The sequence below is a fragment of the Grus americana genome, chromosome 6 (assembly GCF_028858705.1).
Source record: "Grus americana isolate bGruAme1 chromosome 6, bGruAme1.mat, whole genome shotgun sequence".
Classification (NCBI taxonomy): Eukaryota; Metazoa; Chordata; class Aves; order Gruiformes; family Gruidae; genus Grus; species Grus americana.
Window position 1 is genome coordinate 14,403,682 of NC_072857.1, and position 22,275 is coordinate 14,425,956.

The window sequence follows — 22,275 nt, forward strand, 5'->3', positions numbered from 1 at the left end:
GAGGAAGAACAACAACAAAACCCAACCAAACACAAAACAAACCAAACATTTTTACTGTGAAGGTGGTCAAACACTGGATCAGATTGCTCAGAGATGGTGTGGAGTCTCCATCCTTGGAGATATTCAATACCTGGCTGGACACAGTCCTAGGCAACCTGCTATAGTGGACCTGTTTGAACAGGACATTGGACTAGACAGTGTCCAGAGCTGCCTCCCAACCTCTGCATGCTGCGATTCTAAGAAATCTCTCTTTTTCAAACCTGCTGCTTCCTAACTTCCTGGGGTTATACATTTTTAACTCCAACAAGCAGTAAGCCATCTATATTTTCATCTATTCCTTTCCAATATCTCTAACACTGTATTTGCCTTTCTCTAACTGCTACTAATAATGGATTTAACATTTTCAGAGAACTACAAAGCTCCAAGACAGTAATAGCTTATTTATAATTGATGTTTCTACTCTTTTCTCTCCCTGTGTAGATTATTTTGCGTTTTTGGACACTGAACTTGATCTACCATTTTATTCCTTACTCATTTCTCATTGTGACATACCACCGAAGCTTTCTACAGTCAACTTCATCTTTTACTACAAAAACCTGTATCGCTTCAGTGGTAACTTCCCTTCGTTGTGAAGAATGGACCTACTTGTTTCCCATCTGATTAAAACAGTTGCTAATATGCAAGAAAACTCTTCATGTTTTGGCAGTTTAACTTCTTTAATGAGTATTTGGTGGGGAATATTATTAGAATCATTTTGAAAATCCAAGGACAGTGTACAGAAGTCAGATTTTCTTATCAGTAGTCTTCTTGATCCCTCCCGGAAGTTGTTTTTTGTTTTGGTTTGGGGTTTTTTTTGTTTGTTGTGTTTTGTTTTTTTTTTAATCTCACTTTGCTTTAGAATTCACTGCATTAGAATCTCTTAGTCCAATGGAAATAACAGATTAGGTAACACATTTAATAGTTCAACGATCTCATGTGTCTGATTTTTTTCAGAACTGGAGATAGTTCTGTCTAGCCCTGGCAGTTTAGTATTTTATTAGTTCATTTTAATCATAGAAATGTTGGCTAGAAGTCTCTAGTCCAGTCTCCTGCTAACACTAGCTCATGTCTGGCCATGTCTTTGTCTAGCCAAGTTTTGAAAAGCCTCCAAAAATAGAGATCCCACAACCTCTCTGGGTAACTTGTTCCAGTAATGCACTATCCTCCTAGAAAAACAAAAAACCAAAAACTTTTCCCAATGTCCAGCTAGAATCTTCAAGGTGAAATTTGTGGCTGTTGTCCCTTATTCTATCACCTGCCATTACCAGCACAAGTTTGGCTCCATCATTTCTGACACTGCCCTTGAAGTAGCTCTAGGCTTACTACTAAATTCCCCCTTAGTTTCCTCTTCACAAGATTAAACCAGCCCAGTGCCCTTAACATCTCCTTGTGTTCCACGTTATTACTATTATTCTGCCTCTAAACAATCTCTCAAACTACTTACAGAAATTCTAACCTTTTGGCTGCTTCATTAACTTTAATGACCTTCATTTTTATGCAGTTTCCCTTTTCATCTTACATTAACATAAGTTGAATGTCATCAAAGAGCTATTCTGTAATAGTAACCACAATGATTCAAATTCAAAATCTTTACAGAAATGAAAAAGCTCCCCAAAATTCACTACGGCAACACTGAATCAAGTCTCAAACACTGTTCAGGATCACAGAATGCTGTTTCTCAAATAGGTGCTGTGAATGCTGGTCAAAAAACCAGATGGTATAAAATTTAGCCACTGAATTACTTTCCTCTTTATACATTTATGCAATTCACAAGTGTAACAGAAATAGTCTGTTACTGTGTTTTCTAGCTTTTCATCGTCTCCCTTTGTACGTCACAGACACTGTTGCCATTCTAGATGGATGATTAGTAGCAGCTCCATTATTCTCTGCTTCAGGCAGGATTTAAACCATCGGTATTCTGCATTACAGAGACAGTTAACTCTGTTACTTAACTGAGATTTTTTTTTTTAAATAAAAAGCATAAAATATTAAAAACCAACACCACCCACTCTGTCATTAGAATAAAAATTATACTTGAGGATTATAGTTATTCCACAGTCATTCTTTGCACTCCAACCTTTTTTGCCCACTATGTTAAGTTCATCCTTAAAAGTTACGGACTTAATTTCGTTCTTATTATCTAAACTTCTGGGTTTGGTGCAGAGCATGTAGGTCTTTTGTCTTCACCTAGTTCCTACTTGTATGCATCTAGCTTAAGTGGGCTTTACTTGTACAAGCTTCTTTTCATTGCTTTCTATTTGATCTTTATTTAGGTCTGTTTTGTTGCTGTTGCTGCAAACAAGATCCGAGATCCATCAGTTTTCAAAAATACCAGGCCAAAGACTTTGAAGTTCTGAGACAACGTTTTTAAGACAAATATAACCCAGCAGGTAAGCAGGCGAAGAAATGCAGCCTGTGAGACAATCTCAGAGTACTATTTTGTTAGCAACCACTAATAATACAATAATTATATTTTCAAGCTGTCCTAGAAAATTACCGACATTTGAAACTTAGGCCAAAAGGTGAGGGGAACAATTGTAGGATTCAAAAGCTATTTGAATTATGGCACCTTTTAATATAGATTCTAAATAATTCCCTATGGATGAGTTGTCCTTTTATGTTCTTTCCCATGTATTTCAAATCAGCACTTACCAGTACCGGAATTTGGAACCCAAAGTGAAATAATGTGCAAAAAAGTTCTTCTGAGGGGGAAGCGGTCTGTCCAAACGGAAGAACGTGTGATGTTCAACACAAGCTTTCCACAGATTCTTACATGCTCGGTAATTCACCATATTGAATCCCAGTAACGTTTCTCTAGATTCATGCTAAAAATGAGAAAAATTTATTTCAGATAAAAATTATTCCCAGTTACTTCTTAAATTAAGATCAATAAATGTTAGTTTTGATTTTTTTCTAAAAACTATGCTTTCTGAAGTGGTTCTCTAATTTTACATTAACTTTACGTATTGTAAACCCTTTTAAAATACATCTAAATTTTCTTTACAGGAATTTTAAACTTTACAGCCACTTTTTTTTTGTTTTTAAAATGAGCCTGCTCACAGGTTAACAGTCTGTTTAGTGATACTGAAGTAAGTCTAGATAGGAAGAAACGGTCCCAAAAGGTAGGACCCAAACTACATTTAAAAATTTCCTCCCTGTTTCAAGATTACTACAGTTAAGAGAGGAATTATCACGCACATGTGCTAGTTAGAGACTGGGAACAGTTATTGACTGATATGCCTACTTCTACACGATTAATTAGGTTCCTGGTAAAGGGAAGAAGCAAAATTGCAAAGCAAGATAAGCTATTCTGCCTGTTGAGGGAGCTTGATTACAACCTTTGTAAGCCAGAAAACATCGTCAGCACTCTGCTTTCTTCTCACAGTACTAAACCCTCCACATTTAGCGCATCTTAACTGTTTTCACTTAGCAGTAAACTCCTTTTCCAAGTGAAGCTTTTGCTGGCCTCTCATCTTTAGTTCTGCTGAGATACTGGGGCATAGGCCTGCAAGTCTTCTCCCAGTGTTGTATCTGGGTAGTTGTTGTGACTAATGGCTAACACCACCACTGTATTTTCAGCCACATGATGAATTTAGGGTAAAGAATAAAATGTATTTTAAAAGTAAACAGCAAATTCTGACTATTGATTAAATTCAAGAAATTGTACACAAGAAACTAAAACTTGATATTTTACTTCAATTTACAAAAATTTCTTATATCTCTTTTCTTGCCAACCATTCTCTGTATTTTCTAGACATGTTAACAGAAGTACTTAAAAATTAAAAGTCACAAACAGGGTAACAGAAATTAAGTCCATTACCTATTCAGTTAAAAAAGGTTTTATCATCAATGTAAATGTACAGTAATATAAACAAGATACATTACTACTCTGCAAGACAGCAACTATGTAAAATTATGGACTGCTTCATCTAGATAAAGGATGAATCAGCTAAGATTTTAGATTCCAACAAAAAGTTTTCATGATGTAGTAAATTTTAATGCTCTGTCAGCCTTTTACACTATTGGAAAAGAGAATTTGACAAGTTATATGAGCTGATGATCATGCATTTTCATGTCACTCTCAAAGCATTATAATTATGGGTTGAGGGGGAAAATATCCTGCTGTTTTCCCTAGTTTGTATTCCAGAGAATGAGCTGATCTGATTGTCATGCCACCATCTGATCACTAGATCAGGCATGAAGCATGAAGGAGGAGCTGGTATCGCATGATGAGAAGGAGCTGCAGCTAGATCAGCTTAATTGTAATGCGAAACAGCACTTTCACAGGAACTTGGTGTGTTAGAGCTTTAAAGGTGCCTTAACAATAGTTCTATTCATAGCCTTTAAGGCTTTCATTGCAGTGCAGAGAACAGATTCTCAAACCCTACCCTTCATCTCAATTACAGCTAGGAATCAATCTTTAAGGTAAGAAGAGTATAACGTATTGGCTCCTACATGCACCATCCTTTTCCTATCCACTCTTGCAGGTTCTGTAAAATCCGAATGTAAGTTGAGCATTTGAAATTCATCTTTGCTGATGATTCTGGGGGGCAAGCCCTGATTCTACTGCTGTCTGGTACCTGGATTTAGAATAAGATTACCCCTTTTCCCTGAAAATAGTAGGCTTGAATCAATGTGGGCTCAGCGTAAGACGTGTTAATATCCATGGTGCTTCAGCCAAAAGCACATAAAATAACAGGACAGTTATACTGCAGCCTGTGAGAATGTTTTTATAGCACAAGGCTCCCAGAAGATGCTGAATGCTCTATGGTATCACAATGACATACTGGTACTTCTGGGGTTTAGGTCTGTTCAGACGGTGTTAGAAGGCTACCTCAGGGAGTCACAGTTGGATTCTGCTATGAAATTACAATCTTACTAATTGTGTCCATGGTTCCTGTTAGAGAGAGGAAAACAGTCAGCTTGCTACGTACTGGGGGAAGTGGCTGGAATGCAGTACTGGTGATAAGAGGCACAGGGCCCAAGAGTGAAGTTACAGATAAGGAAAATACCACCATGTAAGTTCATTTAAATTATAACCTTACAAATGTACACCGCATGGCAGGCTACCTATAGAATCCAAGAAGAAACACTGGAGGGATAGGGCAAAGTAAATCTAAGTCATGTTTGTGATACCTTTTATTAAAAGGACAAAAAACAAACAAAAAAGCAGAATGGATATTGATGCCCTGTTTGCATACAACAGCTCAGTCCTCGAACGTTCATCTTGGTTGGGGACATTCATTCAAACCCACCTTTGACTGATTTGAAACAGGGACTTCAGAGCAGATCTCTCAATGCTCAGGAGAGAAACTGGGCTGAAAAACATATTCTCTAGTGGGTCTCTTTCACTTTGCCTAAACAAAGAAAAATCCCAGAACAAAGCAAACATTCCCTACCCCCATCTCTGAGAGAGACAAAAAGACTTGCTCTTTATAAGCGGCAGATGCTCCAGAGACTCAAGATACTCCACAAACAGTGGACAAAAGTCCTGTGGACGCTTAAATGCAACACAGATTGTGTCAACAGTATCTGCTCTTCACGAAAAAACCCAACGGCAGAAACTTCGACAAGATTAGGCAACAATCAACTAGGCATCTAATGAATGCCAGAGTTACTTAAGATCAAGTATGTACTCAGGCAGATAAGCCCATAGGTTACCTTGTGATTCTAGTCCTAGTTCTTTCTAAAAGTCAGTAAGAAGAAAAAATTCAAAGCACAAACTGCAGATACATAATCTAAAATTAAAAACAAACAAACCCACCACAAAAAAAACCCCAACTTTGGCCACACACTGAAACCACGTCTTGGTCATGGTCACAGCCCATTGTTTGGTTACAGACTCACGTGATTTTTCAGTGGACATCTGGGCTCTAAAAGAGCAAAAGAACATGCTGAACAGTTTATTTGGCTGTCGAAGAATCAGGACCACTAAAGTATGCTGGACAGCATTAAGAGTTTGATGCTGACTATTGACATTACAACAGCCAAGGGAAACTGTCTTACAAAACCAGAGAAGCTTGGTTGAAACTACTGAATTATTCTCAAACAGCTCCAAAGCATGTAAGGGAAGCAGCGTACGGAACAGGCAGAATAAACAAAAATATGGGGAAAAAACCTGCCATTAAAGTTACGGCTCAGGGAGCTTCTAATGTCAGATGAAGAAGCTATACATATAACATTATTTCCCCCCCCACAAAATCATAAAGAAACAATGGAAAGAAAATCTACTCCAGTGGATGGCTGCTCAGCTATTTAATTGTCAGAATACACAACCAGTTTCCATTCAAGATTGTATTATGCTACCAGTGGAAAATGACTTTGACATTAAACTGATTCATCTGACTTCCTTTAAGTGATTTATTTAAACACAGATATAATCTATTAAAAGTAGGCAACTAATTTTTTACTTATGTCAATGCCTCTAAGCAATACCCTGTCAGGGAATAAATTTATTAGGTGATTAAAAGATAAGGCACTTGCACTTTTGAGGACAGTTGCAATTAAAAGCTCTCAACACTCATTAGCAGTATTTGAAAAATATCTATTTAGGACTACTTAAAAGCAAATGTAGCCCAGTTTGGGAAAAAAACCAACAATAAACCACACTAGAAAATTCCTCTCCCAAGTCCACTAATTTAATATCCTATAGCATCTCAGCTTTGCATCAGAATAAATATGGTTACTCAGCTATACAATTTGTTATATATTTACACACAACTTTGACATACATCATCAGCAGACCATGAATGTATTTTCACTGTCATAGCATAAATCAGTGCTTTTAAATATACACTCAAAGCACTGACTAAAGATATTTTACATACCAAATGTGCAATCACTGAGTCACTTTACCTCGTTTCTGCTGCCTAAAGAGAGCCATTTAGGCTCCCTTTATTGTCAATGTGAGTGAAAGCAAAAGTAAGCATATACCACCAGAGAGCAATTTAATCCATCCTAAAATGTACTTCCAATTCATGCAAGATGTTTCACCCTTTGCATGTATCTGGTTACTAAAGAGGAAGTCTAATGATTATCTTTGGTTAGCTAATTATCATGAAAGAGAAAATACGTTCTTTTAACCTCACTGAAGCTGAATATAGGTGAGATGAATCTTATCTTATGAGGGGGAAGTAACTCGGGAAATAATTTTAATATTAGGTTTGATTAAAAAATTAGTTAAAGCATGCCTTCTTTGGAAGGCAAATTTCAGCTTTGATCTTAAGATATTCATGACTTGGAATGAATGAAAATTAAGTTCTTGCCATCAGTTTTCATCTGATACATACAGTTTAAAGAAAAACAGTACAAGACTTTTTAATTTGTTGGCTTGAATAAGATGTCTCAGTAGAGAAATTACATTAGTTACATATACTACATTATGGTGCAAGTAACAATATGCAGAGTATTAAAAAGCAACAGAAAAAAAAGATGAGAAAGCTATCTTTATATATTACCTTCTATTATATGCAGAATTTTTTTTCCTGCAGAAAACAGAAAATGCTCAAGTACAGTACCTAATCCGATTTTATATCCAGGTATCTCAAGGTCCTGAACTCTACTACTTTTCCTCAAGTTCTAATTTAGAAAACAACTGCAGTTCATAATTTCTGAATTCCAAATAAAACCCCGAATTCTCAGATCTAACTACAATATTCCTGAAACTGTGAGGGAAGATACACACACTGATACCAAGACAAAATTTGACCTCTGGGCTGTCAGAGATGAGTTTGTCTTTGAGAACTAGCCTATAGCTCCAACAGGATATTAGGAAATACCTGTGTCACCACAATGAAATATTCTCCCACTTCTTTTTGTATCATTACAATTTTTCTGCTCACGTTGACAGATACTCCACTTATTTCATGTAATAGCCAAAGTTAATTTCTTTCTACACATAATTACTCCAAAATCCTCTAACTCCTGTTATCCTACTTCTGAACTCACACCGCTCCAAGCACATGTGTCAAACTTCTTCTGTCAAGTAATACTCAACGAAGTGTCTGCAGGTTATCAGGTAGTTCCATTTGTGAAAACTGCAAACTCCTGGGCCTCATTTTAAAGGATCTGCTTTTAAGATATACAGTTTGACTCCTCTTTTCAATACTAGTCACTAGCTATTGGTCCAATCTGACATAACAGGTGTTTCCTCCTTATATTTTTCTTGTTTAACCATATTGCTTCTAAATCCGGAACAGTCCTACAGTACTCAGGATGCATTTCTGCCTAGAATCTATCTTTTTTATCTAGTCAGTAACTCTGCATTTCAGGTCTTCAAATCCTTTCAGCTGTAAGAACTGCACAAAATCTTTCAACTAATCTGAGGAGTTAATCACGTAGTCATATTTTTAATTAATTCCTCTATCTTTCCCCAGTGATGTGTCTGTGATGGGTTTAGACTCTAATCTCTTGGAGGCATGGAACAATCCATTTCTTGCTGAATTAAACACACAGTGGTCCTGTGGTGCTTCACAGGGTAGCAAATACACACCACAAGCAGTCAAACACACATTCTTCCCAGAAAGCTTCAACTTTTTCCCCAAAAATTTAGAAGTAAGCATAAAAAATTACCATATGTAATTTAAAACTGCAAAGGCATTCTCATCTCTTCTGTTTAAATATATGTAATAAAGCCAATTTGTATTACTAAATCTGAATAACACAAATCAGCATGTTTTAATCAAACATTTACTTACAAGCACATATACAACTGAAGCAGCATTAAACATTACCTTTAATTTGGTTTCTTCTGAAATTTAAATTTAATATTGATTTACTTTCAACCTTTTCGACATTCGTCTTATATAACCAAGTTACATTTCCTGCACACAAATATAAAACCAAATGTATCTAAAATATAAGGCAAATCAAATGAAAAAAAGTCTTATAAAGCATTATAACGGCCCATTTGAGAACCGAAATAGCAAGAATGTTGGTGAAACTGGACTTAATTGCAGATAAAGGCAAGAATCAACACAGTATCAGTCAGGATAATCCAGACATGCAGTATGAAGAAATTTCATTGCTCTCATTTTTTTAGATGAAATTTAAGACAGTACTCACCAATTCTTTCCTAAGTTGAATAAAAAACTGTTTGCACTTAAAAGAAATTTTTACAATCTTCAACCTAAATAAAAAATAAAATCACAATATTTAAACACTTAGTATACGAAATCATGAACAGATTTCATTTAATTTCCATACACAAAAAATATCGAAGCTTATAAAATAGCTTGTATAATTTGAAATTTATGGCAATATATTTAAGTTATCTATCAAATTCACTTGTTTCTATCCTAAAGCCAAGGCATTTGCTAATTTAAGTATCTTTTCCCGTTCCAAATCCAAAGAACTATTCTATCCCCAGGTCATTCCAACCAGATGTTCTCTTTTCTGAGACCACTTTGATTATCCCTTAGAATAAGAAAAAAAAACCCCTTTGAGCTTCACCTGATGGCTGAAAGACATTCTTTCTCTATGTTCTTACACGTCTTTAAATACAACCAGAACTTGTTTTAGTAAAAAAGCCAAGAGATAAGTAGTAAAATAGACAAGAGATAAGAAATTGCGATCTTGGTATTTATAAAGTTAAAAAACAAAACAAAAAACCCATCACACTATGAGGAGGAAAAAACATTTAAAAATCAGCCTACAGATCTTTTCGTCTTTCAGGTTATCTATAAACATACGAGATGCTGACAGTAATTCCAGACAATTGTGGATGGTCACTGCAATGCTAGTTATGCCACACAGGAAAATAAGGCCATATTTCCATCACAATCTGATTATATACTTTTTCAAAGAAATGCAATATTAGAATAGTGCACATCCTTTATTAAATATACAGGAGTATTATTCTGGTCAAGAATAAAAGCAAGGTAACAATTGTAACATGAAAAAACATAGTAACTTCTGTGACTTTGAAAAGGAACAACTGATATGATACTGCAAAATGTAGAGCACTAATTTCAAATGCTATCTCACTCAAAGGAGATTTCACTGACAATTGTTATGAAATTCAAAGCAAAAGAGAAGCTGGATCACACAGTTAACTTGCAGGAAATTACACAGCAAACTCTTCAGGGGTTACAATCACCCTTTTACACAGTGGGTTTATACAGAGCACTCTGACTAATCTGAACTCTCATCGCTGACGGTCCCTGTACTTCAAGTTATTATATTGGCTTGGTAAAGCTACAAAAGAAAGAAAAAAAAAACCAAACAAAAAACCCCCACATCAGTGAAGACAGTGCTACAATTTTTGAGATAAACTTATTAATGAAGAATATACAGGGAACTCAATAGTGACTGGAATTCTTACTTGCATATTAATCACCTTGTTGAATAAAAAACCCTCTAGACTAGGGAGGATGAGAAACAAAACATTACCAGACACCTAAGTTGGTTATCTATATATAGAAATTATCTTCTTAACTAAATCAAATGGAGACGTTTTTCTCCAGAGGATTATTCAGAGCAGGAACCTAACATGGATATCCTAATTTGTTGAGAGAGTTTCTATTTCCAATAACAAAGGGAATCTGCGAATATTAGCCTTTAAACTATGCTCCATTTCTTTCTTCTTTCCTAGCTTTGCCATTAGATTAAAAAAAAATTAAAAATGCAGCAGCTATAATTTTGTCCATTTTTTTTCCTTCAATTCTTAACAAATTGTTGCTCTTGAAGTTAGTTTCTCCAGGATTAGAAACTATGAGAGGGCTACAGCTTATTTACTGAAATCGAATTATTTCACTGGTAATGCAGCAATTTTCTTAGCACTCCCTGTGACAAACAATTACTAAAGAATAATTAGGGATGGGTCCTAGATTTGCTGGATGGGATAGACACTAGTGATTATAGCAATCTGACTGTGGAAAAAACTGAAAAAATTTTATTAGACTATTATTATATATTTATTATATTTATTAGACTGCAGTTAAGCGGAAGTATGTTGTGGTTAATTTTCTAAAATTTTGGGGTACGGGGCAATTAAAAGAACATTTTAATATACACCTTTTCTAAAAACTGAACTGCATACACTATACAACATATCAGATTTGCTTAGCATGTCAACAGAAAACCTGAAAATAAATTAAAATTATTTCATTTATGAAAACATTCTACTACCTTTTACTCTTGTTCCCCCCCCTCTTCTGTTAAAGAAATCACTGCCGTTGGTGATTTATAGACTCATGGAGAATTATAAGGATGAAAGCTACACACATGGATTTTTAATCTCACCCCATAACTGAGGAAGAGTGAAGTCAGCTGCCTTTTAAGCTTGAAACCATTTGGAACAGACTCAAAACTGTAACAATAGCCAATAAGGTCTAACTCAACCCATAAGAATCGCCATTCAAGTACAAAGAAATGATTCAAAGCTGAATCTCAGCTATTTTCAAAAAATACAGCAGATAAGAGAGAGTTCATATGCACTGTTAATACCCTGCTAGTCACTGAATAAGAATATCCGTACTCAGCCAAAACAAAAGGCATGTCTGTCTATGTTTTCCTTCTGTTGGCACTGGTGCATATCCAAGGAAAAGGGTAAGAACAGACAGGCATCAATAATATTTTCCTGGTATGATTTTCCAGTCTGCAGTCATCTCAGGTATCCTAAATCCTTTTAAATGAAGAGATATTTAAAAGTCCTAGTCTAAAGTGAGGACTATACTCAAACATGTGGAAGAGTCTCACGATATCAAGCCCTGGTTCTCACTAAGGACTTTACCATTCCAATCCTTGCCGGAAAGGTGATAAACCAGAATAAGTAATCCAGCAAATTTCTCGATGAAGACTTCTTTGACACAGGTTCTGGACCTGTCACAGCTAGGGAACACATTCTTGGTAGCGCAACTCACAAACAAGGAAGGACTGTCCATATTTAGTAGTCAAATACAAACTTGGCTCCAGCAGCTGCAAGATGATGAAGCTAAAGATCCTGAGGGATGTGAGGAGGGATGCAGCAGATTAAACAACCCTGGAGTTCACGAGAAGAAACTCCAGCTTGCTCAGGTAAGCAAAATCCCTTGGAAGCTGCCTTTTGGGGCACAGAAACTGAGAAGTGGCCAATCTTAAAAGACAATCTTCTAAATCCAGAACAATCCTGATATGCTAGAAAACATGCAAGCATGGGTAGAGGCCAAACTTGGATGAACTCCGAACTACTGACTGAGCTCAAACACAAAAGGAAGTGTACAGAACCTGGAAGCAGGATCAGATGACCATGGAGGAACGCGGAAGTACTACCTAGGTATTCAAGGATAAAACTAGGAAAGCCAAAGTGCAACTGCAGTTGCAACTGGCAATGGATGCGAAAGGCAACAAAGCTTTCCAGGGGTACATCGACCACAAGAGAGAGGCAAAGGACAGAGTGTCTCCACTGCTGAACAAGTGATCAAGTAAAAAAGGAAAGGCTGAGGTACTCCACACTCTTCTCCTTTGGTCTTCAAGGGCAAGATCTCCTCCCTGGATTCCCAGGTTTCTGTGCCTGGTAGCACAGCTTGGGAAGAGAGGAATTACTTACAATACAGGAAGATCAAGTTAGGACACACTGGATAAAAGGCAGTCTCCTTTGTTTTGCCTTATTCCTGCCTTGTCTCCCTCCTGTTTCATTTCTCCCCGTGATCATAAGATTCATTATATGCAATGTAGATATAATACCAAATTAAGAGGCAGAGGACAAAGACATTTTGCTTGATTCTTCTCTGAGCAATTGTTAAACCTTTATTTCTTCCCATATAAATGCACATCTATCCTCTCACTTGTCTCATAAGTCAGCTCAGGAGTACTGAAAAAGGAATATCTAAACATTCACTGTAGCCATAAAGCACTGGGAAGACATTACACAGCTCCAGTTGCACAGGAGCAAGAACAAGGGGAAGCAAGAAGAAAAAGTATCAGTACAGGTGTCACTGGAGCAGCTGCATGATTATGGATAAAAAGGAAAGGTAACAGGTCCACTATTGAGCTATATTGTGAGAACTGACATTTCAGATCCTTATTCATAGCAAAAGAAAGCCTGTAATAGGACAAAATGGGGGGGTGTGGGTGTATGTGCTGGTTCTATTTTATTTTTTTTTTTAAAGACCAGTTATGTTGGTACTAGAGTCTTCACAGGAAGAAATTAATATCCCTGATGTCAGCTGATATAGTTCAATACAAAGAGAACTGTTTAGGTAATTACACACACACAAAAACCACACTAAGAATTTAGATCAGCATCCCTGGCATGCAAACAATATGAAGCAGGGCTCACAGAAACCTCTAGCTTCCAGTAGGGACATGTAGCTTAATTATTACTTACATTGCACGTACTCAATAATTTACCAGTGTGTTTTATAGAACCTATTTCTACTATTACTGTTTTCCCAAAAATAACAGTAGTAAAAGCAGCCTGAATTAAAACCTTCCTCGTTACTACAGCATTACATTTATAAAGCAGCCTTAACCCAGGAATGGCTCTAACACTTCAAAACTCTTACCAGATGAAGGATATCTTTCTTAGAATGTGTCACTACTATAAAGGCAGGTCTGACTGACTGGTACAGTAGTTCCAGACTTATTGCTGCAAGATCCAGTTTTAATTTACCCAACTAACCATGGAGACTGAAGATTTACATGCTTCATAATTGCCTCAGGCTTACTTTTCTTTGAATGCTTACAGGCAAAATGTTTACTGTGGTCAGCTGTATCTGGCTGTGGATAACACTTATGACATAGCTTTGTCTTTTTCTTTCTCTCCAAAAATCTACTAAAATTTGACCATTCATAGTTTCTCAACACGGTAAACCACAGAATACGTAACATCCTACAACAAAACTTGAGACTAAGAAAGACAGACTTAGCACAGAAAACCAGAATGTCTCAGAAATTCACTGGGTTGCAGGATAGATCAAGACTGTGATTAACATCTTGAATCTCTGGAAGGGAACTTACTAAGTGAAAACAGGTCACTGATTATAGGTAACGGATCTTACCCTGTGCTAACAAAAAAACAACAAAAACCTAAAGATTTCAACTGCCGTTATCAGTTTGAATTCAGAGAAAAGTTTTTCCAGTTTCAACTGTGGTAATCAATTTAATCTGTTTATATGAAGACAACAGACCAGCTAAAAACTTTAGAGAACTCCAGTGCTGCATTGCCCAAGCACACACATCAGTAGCAAATGAAAATGCACAATCAGTAGAAAATGAAAATGCAAAACTTTTCACCATTTTTCCAGAATGAACAGCTTTTGTGCCTGGTAAACTAATGTCTGTTATGATAATTTTATATGGCTGACTTTGCCCACTCAGAATGCTGTAATAGCATACTCAATGACATATGTAGTAAGTAAGGCTGTCAAAATGGATTCCAAGTAGGCAAAGGAAACCAAGGGACAGTTACTTCTGAGGGAACTAAAAAAAGCATTGGAGAAGGTGACATAATTTCTGTAGAGAACTACAGAAGTTATAGTGCAGAACAGAGTTTCTCTTACATCCTTCCCCTTCTTATATGAATAAATAAGAACACGATCCCAGCTTAAGACGACTGATAACTAGAGTAACATATTTAATGAGGATAACTCCATGTTTACACAACAGCTTTAAAAATTATTTTAGTTAAGAGAAATAAATGACAGCATTTTCCACAATAAATGCACTTTTTGATCCTTATCATGAAAATGGTTATCTATGGATGAAGAGATGACAACATTCTGAATGTTCCACCTCAGTTATCCTCAAGTGCCATACCCATATTAAATTTAACACACACGGTGCAATTCTGTTAATATTTTTAAGTTCAGTTGTCTCTTTAAAGACTGCAAACTGGACCATAACACTGGTGCTGGCTACATAGTTAATGAAAGATAAAGTATGCTTACACACTCCTGAAAAAACATATTGAAGTTCATTGTAGTTTGCACCACAGTCATTTAACAGCACAGCATGCAGAACGGGACAAAACACCATCATAAAATTGCCCATAGCACAGTATGAGGTAAATCATTTCAACTTGATATGCTATAACTAAGTTTTGGTCTGTTTTAAAGCATGTGACACTCATAGTGGTAAAAATATGTTTTGAAATACCAAACAAAAACACTAGCTTAAACAGCTGTCCTTACCACTGAAAGGTGTTAATTCGTACTCTGTTCTTAAAAATTAGTATTCCACCTGACATCACTCCAATCATTATTTCATTGTTACTCTGATCCTTTAAAAGAAAAGAGAAAATTACTTGAAGAACAATACAAATATCTTTTGAAACCTCATACATATTCATTCTCATCTCTCTCTAAATACACAAATACCATCGTAAAACAGATCTCAATTAACATGGAAGGAAATGTGTTTTAATAAGGCAAGTAAGAATTAAATTATTCATTCCCATTTAGGACAAGCCCGAATGTTTGCTCGGAGTTCTTTATAAGCTACCACAGAATTTTCATTTCTGAAGTTAGATCTTCTGTCTTCCACCAACTTTGAAGAAATACACAATATAGACTATTTCAGCAGTTTATTACGAATAACAGCACTAACAAACTGGCTTGACGTTTGCTACACTAAAAGCAACCAGCAACTTAAATTCCTACCTGAAAGGAAATTGCAATCTCAGAACACAGAGAGGAGAGATTCTAAAACAAACAATATTGTAAGCATATTTAAATAGCACATTTTTCCTGAAATATCTTTGCACTCTAATCAAACACCTGCTATAGATCTCTCAATGTCTGTGCAACAAATGCAGGATACAGACAGCAGTGAAGTGGGGTACATTTCAAATTCAATTGCAAGTTTCTATAACCTTAAGGAGTAGGACAAGAATATTTAAAAAACAGAGATGTCTTAGTCACTAAAAATAATTATATTCAGAGGTTTTGCAGAAATGGTAGCACTGTACTGACAGGTTAAGATTGTTTGAGTCAAGACCTTGAGCTACTTGCTTTACCAGATAAAACTGACATTATATCAAATTATAGTATGCTCACCTTACATTAAGAGTTCATATTATATAATGGTCATGATTTATAATTTGGTTCTAATTGGAACCAACTTAAATATTTTTCAAAGCTAACAGATCCTTAAATATCAAAAGCGCATTCAACAAGTACATTTTTTTTTATTCACCAGTAGCCAGCTGAACTGGCATTCAGGTCAACAAGGCTCAACCTGAATAATACAGGTATAGCTAAGCCCAAATTTAAGCAAACACACACCCTCACTAGAGTGAAATAGTGGTTACTGAAATTAGTAAATCACACTCAGGCACCTAATAAGATAATATTATTTACATTTTTTTCCTCTTGCAAGCAGCAGCCAGGAAGGCTCACTAAAAATAAATATTTTTTTCCATAAATCTCAGAGGAATCCATTTTTACATTACCATCCTAGTTCATCCAAACTTACCCTTGCATAGTGCAATTCAACTCCATAAAGTTCTAAGGTACGTGCTGAATTGAGATAATTGAACTCTGCTTCTGCAGGAGACAACCCTCTGAAAGAAAGACACTAAATCAGAAATATTCTAACGTAACCCCCCCACCATCAGGCTCCCTAGTGAGCTCAAACAGAATATCTGCATTCGTTTTAATACTTCTACCCCCACCCTGAAATGTTAATTTCCTTTCTCACCATAAACAGATCATAACCCAAAAATTTTAACAGAAAAAAACTTGTGCTTCCACATAGATAAAGTCTTGACAAAAGTCCACAACACAGCTTGTGAACACACACATTTTATTTCTAATACACTGTATCATTTAAAGGTCTGTGGAGCTCTAGAATCTGGAAATTACTTTTGCAGTCCTGTATTTTGTATTGATAACAGCAATTTCTCTCCAAGGCTCACCCTTAGTTTAAATTACCATCAACTCAGTTTAATTTCTTTACCCTATCCAACAGAATTTGCTAAGCCATTGACTGAAATTTAACATTCAGTTGTTTCTAAAGCCAAAAACATGCTCCAATTAGGAAAATGTTTTTGTAAACATAGCTTACATTTTGTTAAATTTAACTGTACAAAAAGCACTTAAGTTCTAAAATACCAAGGAACCATCACTGAAAAAGTACCACGATATCACACACTGAAAAAAAAAATATTTTCCATTGCTTCATCGCCTTTAGTAAAAGGTCACAGACTTGCACACAGGAACAAGCAGATACTGAAGAAAAAGACTTTGTTACTTCTAAAGTAACTCTTGTTTACTGGTGAGAACACCATAAAAACAAAGCCTTTATGCACAGAGCATTCTCAAAGACTGAAAAAAACTCTTAAAGAAATTATATCCTGCTAAGTTAATATCCCGTGTAATACATACAAATACTGTTTTCAGTGTACCTTTAACATGTTCATTTTTTCACTTATTTTCCCTGTCATTCTGTCATAGATATTCTATCTGTGCAGAGTATCAATGGTACTTATTATACAGACAATCTAAAAAAAAAAAAAATCACATTAAACGTACTCTTAAAAAAAAACACAACAAAAAACCCCCAGAAATCTGTAAGACAAAATACTCATTTTTTTTATATAATAGCACAGCACCAGCAGTCAGGATTTGACAAAATCAGTCAATATTTTCTGCTGTAAATCCTTACATGTGCTGCTGATGTAATTTTGCTATTTCTTTTTCAAAGTCTTGAGGCTGGCTAGGGATGAAAGAATAGTCTGAGAGGTAGCCTGGCAAGTTTTCTGAATGGTTGTAGTCTCCCAGCTCGGCTAAAATATTAAAAAGAGAGGTTATTGTTTATCACTGATGTACTTGGCATTGTGCAATGCCCCCAAATTCATAAGAGACTGCTCCCACATACTTTACGATCTACAGCAAACAAAAATAGAGAAGACATTTGAACTGCTCTTTTCCCTTTTGAATAAACAGTCACATTCTCTGTGAATACCGCAGAGATCATTTAAAGAGAGCTTTGAGTAGGTACTTATGAAGGAAGTTTATAAAGTGTTTAAGTTTTAATACACAAATTAATTCATAAACACTATCATAATGGCTAGTACTAAATAATATACTTCAGGATATTTGATTTCTTCTTCTATCTTTGCTTGCTTTCATGTGATTACACTATATATATTTTTAACACTACAACTGCTATTTCTTCATTAAGATCTGCAAAAACCACCAACTCATTCTGTACAAAGATCTATTCAGAAGCATTAGAAAAATATTTTTTTGCACATTCAATTGCATGTACGGAAAAAAGTACTCATACATACACCAACATTGAAAGTACTTTACTTGAAACTACTAAAAAGTGCATTTACATAACTTCTAACACTTTCTTACAATTTTAAGAAATAAGTTAAAATCACATTTATTGTCAGAATAAAAAAAAACCCATACAAAACCCAACATTTGCTAAGAAGACAGGCTTTGAGGTTTTCTAACTATAATCCAAAAAAATTCAGCTTTAAATAGCTGCAATCCATGTAACAGGTCTGAAGTGACCGGTAAGTAACATAACATGTGGAAACTGGAAAGTTCACAGCAACACAGTATGATGTGGGGTCTAGGGCAGGCCTACTGACACTTTTATGGGGCACAGAAGAACTGACAAGGAGGATGAAGCACTCGCAGAGCAGGAGGATAAACAAGGAACAGGAAGGTAGGAAAGAAGTCTAGGGCACTTGCATCACCAGAAACAGATCCTATTTTAAATAATTTAAAAATTGGAAAATGGGACCAGGTTTCATAACGGAGTGCATGCCTTGCTAAAATCCACTAGAGAGAATACAGTACTGTGAGATCTACATGTGCTATTTACCTGTATTTATAAAAAATCCAAGGAACCAAACCCAGAGAGAGCTTGGTAACAGACATGCACAGAAAATCATTAGGCAGAGGTCTGCGCACTGAAGAATGTAAGGGCAGCAGAATCTCATGTAGAAATGTAACTACAATGCACTATGCATACTCACCACTTCTACAATATTTGAAAAATAACCATATTGCATTCTTAAAAGATTAAAATGTTATAAACTTTTCATAATGCCTGCTTCATTATCAAATACTTCATCTCTTCTAAGGCAAACCCCTAAGGTATGACAGCACTTGCAGCATGTATCTATTTCCAAGTAGCTGGAGTGTTTGGGAGTTTTAAGAGAAATTGCTCTATTGATTGATCTGGAAAAGGTGACCACTTACCAAAACTATGCATGAAACATTACATTAACATTACAGTACTTTTTTTCCCCTGAAAAGATTAACTTGAGCACTATTTCTCTGATACGTACAAAGTATACATAGTACTAAATGTAGATATAAGTATCTTTAATAGCAGAAAAACACATGAGTGTAGATGGATATATCATGATTGCTTATAAAACTGAATTTCTGATAATCACAAATTTCAAGAACTAAATGATGCTGCTTGTTGTGGGTTTGTTTTTTTTTTTTTTTTTTTTTTCTCCAATGAACAATTTCAAGTTTATGAAGGAAAATAGGGAGAGAGGAAGAGGACTAAATCTCAGTCTTCATGACTTACCTACTCACTGAATGGCTAAAATTGATAACATGGGTATTAAACTTTTTGGCCAGATATGACCAGAATTCCCTTTTCCACTCCTATTTGGAGGTTCACTGTATAGTATGTTAAAAATGTTTAAGTATCTTAGTACCATTCTCAAGAAAAAACCCAACCCCATGCTTCAGAATACAGAGAAATAAGAGGGTGGTTTTGGGTTTTTTTAACTGCATGGGTTTAAAGAAGGACAGTAGAGTGTTAACAGGTTTTTTTCCATATCTAATTCAGCAAAACATGCTGGGGGAGAAAAAACAACCAGCCATATTTCCTTAATCATAAGAAAAGTAGCATCATGTCCAGAAAGATGACAATGTAATGCCATACAAACTACATTCTTTAGAAACTAATCAATACTACTTTTTAGCTATTACAGTACTAAAATGTACATGAATACTAATTATACTTACATTGAACAGCATAGGAAGCCAGAAGAGCAGCAGTATTATAAGGACAGGGCAATCTGTTTTGTTTTTAAAATGAGAAACAAATAAAATTACGTATTTCATACGAAAGTTGGTTATTTTGAAAAGTCTAATCTTTCATTGTCTATGAACAACTTGGACAGATAATTATTACGAACACTTTTACTTGCATGAACAGTAATGTATTTTAAATATATTTTTATTTTTGCAGGTAGTATCCCTCACCATTAACTTTTTCTTACCAAAGTTGCATTTAATGTTTAGCACAACAAAAATGTCTTACCTTCCAGTAAGAATGTCCTGCTTAATTTGCAAAAAATACTGGTACCTTATTTAAAAAAAAAAAAAAAACACAAACAAAAAATACTGTAATTAAAATTATTTAATCATTTTTCATCAAATTAATGCATTTTGCTTTCTGTAAGTGCAAAACTAAAACTTTACATTTTGCATGCTATTTCTAAAACTCCCATGGGAAAGAAATTAAATGGTGATTTGTAAAATAATAAAACAAATTTGTAAATTAAACTAGTTACAGGCAGTGAAGTTATACGCTCTATTTCACTAAAAGGCTCCAAATTTTACATTCTAGCTGCTTTATTTTCCAGTATTTATGTTGAACTGGAAGTTTAAAGAAAGGAAAAAGAAATGCCTTCATGATGAATGAGTGTGAACAACAGAACTATTGAATATGGCAACCAAAAGTTGAAGTTTGCATCTGTGTACACAGGTACCCTAATAAGAATGATTTGTACTCCACGTAGGTAAAATTAGTTTATTCTCATTGAGTATTTGATATTACTCTGTTTTCATTTAAATTTTAACAGGTTGCCCAGAGAAGCTGTGGACACCCCATCCCTGGAAGTGTTCAAGGCCGGGTCGGACGGGGCTTTGGGCAACCTGGTCTGGTGGAGGGTGTCCCTGCCCGCAGCAGGGGGGTTGGAACTAGATGATCTTTAAGGTCCCTTCCAATTCAAACCATTCTATGATTCCATTATGATGATTAAATTAAAAGAATTACTCCTAGTATTTTGGAGTTACATTCTTAAATAAAAGTTGTGGATTCTATTGTGTTAAACGCCTTCCAACTGACTTTCCTTGAACTTCTTAAGTTTTCTTTAATTATGATGTAAGAAAAGCTTATTTTAGAAATTCATCTAGTCTTCCCATGGCCACTCTTTCAAGTCAGGAAGGAGATGGACACAGCAAAAGGAGCAGATGAATACTTTATAACAAGAACTATTTCCCACCAAACAATGGCAGCAGAAACACTATGACTTAAAAACCCTAACAAACCTGAAACTGCAAACAGATTTTCCTCTAAATTACTTCCTTTGTTTCTCTGACAAAACCCAAATACTTTGTTAAGGTCTCAGAATGAATTTTTTGTTCATTCAGTTTGGTTCCTTCGGATTTCACACAAAGGTTTTAAAGAATTTCAAAGTAGTATAAATGTTTACATCAAGTGGTAACTCACACCTGCTATAAACCCCCACTGACACACTGAGATGCCAGGATGTTAGCACAAGCTTAAACTTTCAGCAAAAACCCATTATAACAGGGCAGAAAAGCAGCCGTACCGTTTAGGTTCTAATGCCTTTTTATTCTTTTTTTTTTAAAAAAAGTTTTACTGAGTGCAGAATTTAAACATAATTTCTTCGCTCCTATAAATTTATTCTGGTTTGGGACCTCCTGCATTATTATTATTATAAAAATCATCTGTTTTCCTTTTTCTAGTTTTGAGAGTAGAGAGTCAGTCATACCCATTCATTGTAAACACTCACCAAAATTACTTATCAAAACCACCTAGTTCAAGTTCGACTGAAACCAAACATTAAATATTTCCCAATATTAACAAAATATACCACTTCATTACACATAACGTGCCTTATAATTGTGTAGTCTTTAGAAAGTGGATTAACTATCACTTTAAAGACTTCCACAAACATTTACAAATAGACACACACAAATGCAATCATTTACATGCTAAATATAGTGGGGAAAGGTAAAACATTCCATGTTTGAAAGAAAATGAGGGAAAACACTTGCAAACTGACAAGCAAAGATGCTAGTTGACCCATGTACTCAACTCCTACAAAACCACCTAGAGGTTCTTTAACTGACCAGAATGGCAAGAAGCTTATTAACCTCAAGAAGTTAAAACTGAGACATTAACTAGGCTTTAGAGACCTCAAAATACTTTTTCGTTTTCCACCTTAAAATGCATATTGAAACAAAAAGACACACAAATAAAGCAAAATTTATTTATCTGTTAAAAAAAGCAATAAATGACAAG

The 22,275-nt window shown here is 35.4% G+C and overlaps 1 protein-coding gene across 3 annotated transcripts in view; it reads right to left on the reverse strand.

Annotated features, from left to right (window-relative positions):
- PTPN4 (protein tyrosine phosphatase non-receptor type 4) overlaps nucleotides 1–22,275 on the reverse strand; it is a 114,176-nt gene that overhangs the window by 36,024 nt on the left and 55,877 nt on the right. For 2 of the 3 annotated variants that reach the window (XR_008577806.1, XM_054830967.1), the window contains exons 6-13: nucleotides 20,263–20,307; nucleotides 19,965–20,017; nucleotides 17,623–17,743; nucleotides 16,432–16,519; nucleotides 15,618–15,659; nucleotides 15,150–15,238; nucleotides 9,103–9,166; nucleotides 2,692–2,864 (exon numbers count right to left, since the gene is read on the reverse strand). Coding sequence is in view for 2 of the 3 variants with exons in the window: in XM_054830967.1 (XP_054686942.1) it covers nucleotides 2,692–2,864; nucleotides 9,103–9,166; nucleotides 15,150–15,238; nucleotides 15,618–15,659; nucleotides 16,432–16,519; nucleotides 17,623–17,743; nucleotides 19,965–20,017; nucleotides 20,263–20,307 (675 nt within the window). In the remaining variant the exon portion in view is untranslated. The remainder of the gene's footprint in view (nucleotides 1–2,691; nucleotides 2,865–9,102; nucleotides 9,167–15,149; nucleotides 15,239–15,617; nucleotides 15,660–16,431; nucleotides 16,520–17,622; nucleotides 17,744–19,964; nucleotides 20,018–20,262; nucleotides 20,308–22,275) is intronic. The other variant, XM_054830966.1, reaches the window with a different exon arrangement.